General features: G+C 38.4%; 1 protein-coding gene across 1 annotated transcript; it reads left to right on the top strand.

The window, feature by feature from the left end:
- The first annotated feature begins 796 nt into the window (after positions 1–796).
- On the top strand, positions 797–4109 carry LOC132280861 (squalene epoxidase 3-like). Its single transcript, XM_059782621.1, has 9 exons — positions 797–905; positions 989–1167; positions 1387–1498; positions 1653–1827; positions 1955–2123; positions 2278–2492; positions 2644–2923; positions 3448–3726; positions 3938–4109. Exons 1-9 carry the CDS (start codon positions 797–799, stop codon positions 4037–4039), a joined length of 1620 nt encoding a protein of 539 aa, XP_059638604.1. The 3' UTR covers positions 4040–4109.
- The last annotated feature ends 309 nt before the right edge of the window (positions 4110–4418 follow it).

Genomic DNA, 4418 nt, shown 5'->3' with positions numbered 1-4418 from the left:
CAATTCCACATGGCAGCGGCTAAGCAGTTACATGCATCATGACTTGTATTACCAAGGGAGGTTGCATGTATAGTAATGTCGTGCAATTTCTTTCTTTCCAGGTTGTTGGAATATTGATCCGATGTGGCAAGTTCCACAAGAACTCAACATATATTTGCTTTCTAAATTTGAGTTCATTAATGCTTTTCTCAAAATTAATCTCATCCTCGTCGTCTTGGATGACCTTTGGAGTTATCTCCAAATGTGACATTTCCTCCATTGTGTGCTTTAGTGAGAGAAATTTTGATTTATATCTGATCATATGGCTTGAGCATCCACTATCTAGAAACTACTTGTCGCTTGAAGATGATGACCTCAGACGTACCTGTAAAATAGATCTCAAGTGACTTATTTTAGTACCCATTAGAGTTTGGGTCCATCTTGGTTAGATGCATTTATTCCTTTAACCACCTAAATTTAGCTATTTTTTTATTAACACTTTTAGTTGATCCTCAAGTAAATAATGAATGATGAAGTTAAAATTGGAGTCCAAGAAATAGAGAACAAATAGAATTAGGACAAGAACCGAGACAGTCAAAGTCAAAGTCAAACCCAATGGAGAATGCTAGTTCAGGGGTCCACTCCTTCCATCACCACCCGACCCGGTTCTCTCTCTCTCTCTCTCTAGACTCTAGTTCACCGTCCTGACTGCATTATTGTTTCTGTTCTCAGTTTCCCAATCACCTCTAACTCTTACTCTGACCAGACCACAACACAACACAACACAACACCACCCTCTCTCTGTTTTGGCCTATAAATGGACCTTCCATTCCAACTGTGCTCTCTCATCCTCTTCCTTCACACTTTCCCAACACCACCAGAGACAGAGATAGAGACAGAGAGAGAGAAAGAGAAGAGTTACCCACGTACATTTGCAATTGCAATTTCAGAGGGGTAGAGAGAGAAAACGGTGATGATTCTGGGGTGACTTTCTTTGTCTCTCTGTTAGGCTTTGTTCTTCTCCATATTTTGCGATACAGGAGCAAGAGAAATCGCCAGAAGAAAGCTACTAGTAGTTCTGCGTTTGAGATCCGGGACAACAGCAGAGAATTCTGCCCGGACAAATCTGACGTCATCATTGTCGGAGCTGGGGTTGCCGGTGCCGCACTCGCTCACACCCTCGGAAAGGTGAGATTAATGTCTACCTTTTCCAACTGTTTGTTTGCTCGGAAAATACTTGGATGGAGTAAATTTTCTTATTTAGTATACAACTTGTATATATAGAACAATTTTTGGAGATGACATAGACTGGTTTATGTAGTAGTTTTCTATATATTTAAAAGCCCTTCAATTCAATTTACTACTACATTCTTGTAAATTTTTTTTTTTGCTACTTGTTGCACTCAGGACGGACGACAAGTTCATGTGATTGAGAGAGATTTGAGAGAGCCTGACAGAATTGTTGGTGAACTGCTACAACCAGGTGGATACTTGAAGCTCATTGAGTTGGGCCTTGAAGGTATTCATGCGTTTTAGAGTTTATTACAGCCTAGCTAGCTCCTATTAAACTTAATTGGCAATTGGTCCTGCCTTGCCTGCTCTTCTTTATCTAGAGACATTATTGATTTGGCTGTGAAATATATCTAAAACACAAGCATCCACTTCAACTACAGCTTGTGTGGAGGAAATTGATGCCCAGCCAGTATTTGGATATGCTCTTTTTAAAGATGGCAGAAGTACTAAACTGTCATATCCCCTCGACAAATTTCATTCTGATGTGGCTGGGAGAAGCTTCCACAACGGGCGCTTCATACAGAGAATGAGGGAAAAAGCTGCTACACTTCCCAAGTAAGTGTAATTTTTTTCTTTTCCTTTGGACATTTCGTTTCTCAGTGAGTTTCGCCTAATTATAATTTTTTGATGTTACTTGTTTTTGGTTCCATTTTCCCTTTTTGACATGGAATTTTCTATTTAGCATACGTCTTGAGCAAGGAACAGTGACATCCTTGCTTGAAGAAAACGGAGCTGTTAAGGGGATACGGTACAAAACTAAGACTGGTCAGGAGGTTAGAGCGTATGCTCCCCTTACGATTGTTTGCGATGGCTGCTTTTCAAATTTGCGACGCTCTCTTTGCAACCCTAAGGTACGTACAACTCTGAATTCTTTGTCTGTTGTTCAAACTTTCTTCCTTTTTCACTAAAATATTTTTGGCCATTATTTATATTCTCTCAATTTTATTCACATATTTTTTGCTCCAGACCCATGAAATAAACTTCCCTATTTTTTGAGTTCCACAGGTGGATGTGCCATCTTGCTTTGTTGCTTTGATCCTTGAGAACTGCCAACTTCCATTTCCAAAACATGGGCACGTTATTTTAGCAGATCCGTCACCCATCTTATTTTATCAAATCAGTACTACTGAGATTCGCTGTTTGGTTGATGTACCTGGTCAAAAGCTACCTTCTATTGGCAATGGTGAAATGGCCAACTATTTGAAAACCACAGTGGCTCCCCAGTTACCTATAGATAGTTTCTTACTACACAATTTTTAGGTTTTGAAATATCATATATGCCCTATTATTGTGGTTATTATTTACTTAAAATTTCATTTCCCCATCTCATTTTTATCTTTTACCTTGGATTAATTGAATATGGCGCTTGTATCAGATACCACCTGAGGTGCATGATGCTTTTATAGCTGCAATTGATAAAGGAAATATTAAAACAATGCCGAATAGAAGTATGCCGGCTGCTCCCCTTCCTACCCCTGGAGCCCTTTTAATGGGTGATGCTTTCAACATGCGTCATCCTTTAACTGGTGGAGGAATGACTGTCGCACTTTCTGATATTGTTGTATTGCGAAATCTTCTTAAGCCGCTACATGACCTGAGTGATGCAGATTCTCTGTGCACATATCTTGAATCATTTTACACCTTGCGCAAGGTAAGCTAAGTTCATATTCTGGTGGTGTTATTCTAACATGAAAACACTAAAAGTTCCAAAGCAAAACTAATTAAGTGAAGGAGAATGCAATAGTCATAATATATAGACATTATAAAACTTCTAGATTCGATTTTTTCAAGTGGTTTTGGGTGGAGGGTTGATATTAATGCTCCAATAGATTCTGATCTCCATTTCTTGTTCCCATATATATTAAGAACTGGAGTAACTGAGGCATTTCCTAGAGTGCCAATTTTATTTCTCATTTATTTCTTTAACTGCCCAAAAAAATTATTGAAATGAAAAACATTGTGTATCAGAGACTTTTTTTTTTTCACACTTTATCAACATGGTAAGTAATTCTTTTTTGACCTGACAAGGAGAGTTAGTAGTTAGTAGGGTTAGGGAAAGGGGATTCGAACCTAGGATTATAAGGTGGGGGGCACTTAAGGCCTGATCCTTTATCATTCGAACAACCCCGCCACACCTAACATGGTATCTAATTATTATGTTTTGCTTTTTCGCAGCCAGTGGCATCCACAATAAATACTTTGGCAGGAGCCCTATACAAAGTGTTCTGTGCATCCTCTGATCAAGCAAGTAAGGAAATGCGCCAAGCATGTTTTGACTATCTGAGCCTTGGAGGTGTTTGTTCGACTGGACCTGTGGCTCTGCTCTCTGGTCTAAACCCTCGCCCGCTAAGCTTAGTTCTCCATTTCTTTTTTGTGGCTTTATATGGTGTTGGTCGTCTGTTGCTACCTTTTCCTTCACCTAAACGCATGTATATTGGAGCCAGATTGATTTTGGTAGGTAGCTGTGCTCTTCCTTATGGTTTATGAAATACAGAACATGCTGTCTTCTCTTACGTACTATGCCTTAATTTCACCTCTGTTATGATCCATATAGGCTACAGTTAATTTTTGAGCATTGATACTGAAGATGCATTAACTGAAAGATCAATTTTTATTTGTTGATTGAATTATATATAGAGAATTCATGAGCAACTTTGTGTTTCAGGGTGCATCGGGTATCATTTTTCCCATCATAGAGGCTGAAGGAGTTAGACAAGTGTTCTTCCCTGCAACCATTCCAGCATATTATAGAGCTCCTCCTCTATAATAAATATCAAGCTGACTTATGCTTGAAGCTTTTATCTTAACTACCTTCCACAGTTGATAGCGACGGAGATATATTTGTATTCTTATTTCTTCCATTGTAGAGGAATGCTGGGAAATTTTTTGAATTTTTGTGACAACTAGAAACTGAAAATCAAATGTATCAATGTAAAGTTCTCTTAGAAATGTAAAAAGTATTTCTTCCAACTTGACGTTCATTGTGCTATATACATTACTAATGGGCATGTTCTTACTTCGTACCAATGCCTGAATGAAAATTGTTCATAGTATCATAGTCTTCATACTATTGTTCATAGTTTTAAAGATGTGAAATGTACCAAGTGCTCTAGTCGAAACAGAAAGAGTGAATTTTAGCAATCAAC

This window comes from Cornus florida, unplaced genomic scaffold, assembly GCF_030987335.1.
Source record: "Cornus florida cultivar Cherokee Brave unplaced genomic scaffold, ASM3098733v1 CherokeeBrave_3.0.0_Hap2_Chr11, whole genome shotgun sequence".
Classification (NCBI taxonomy): Eukaryota; Viridiplantae; Streptophyta; class Magnoliopsida; order Cornales; family Cornaceae; genus Cornus; species Cornus florida.
Note: the sequence above shows the minus strand (reverse complement) of the source record. Positions and strands in the feature narration are given on the sequence as shown.

Excerpts from the sequence above, each read along its gene's own strand:
- LOC132280861 (XM_059782621.1), top strand. The coding sequence starts at position 797 with ATGGACCTTCCATTCCAACTGTGCTCTCTCATCCTCTTCCTTCACACT. Across the intron at positions 906-988 it reads GAAAGAGAAGAGTTACCCAC|GCTTTGTTCTTCTCCATATT; the intron begins GTACATTTGCAA and ends TCTCTCTGTTAG. Across the intron at positions 1,168-1,386 it reads TCGCTCACACCCTCGGAAAG|GACGGACGACAAGTTCATGT; the intron begins GTGAGATTAATG and ends TGTTGCACTCAG.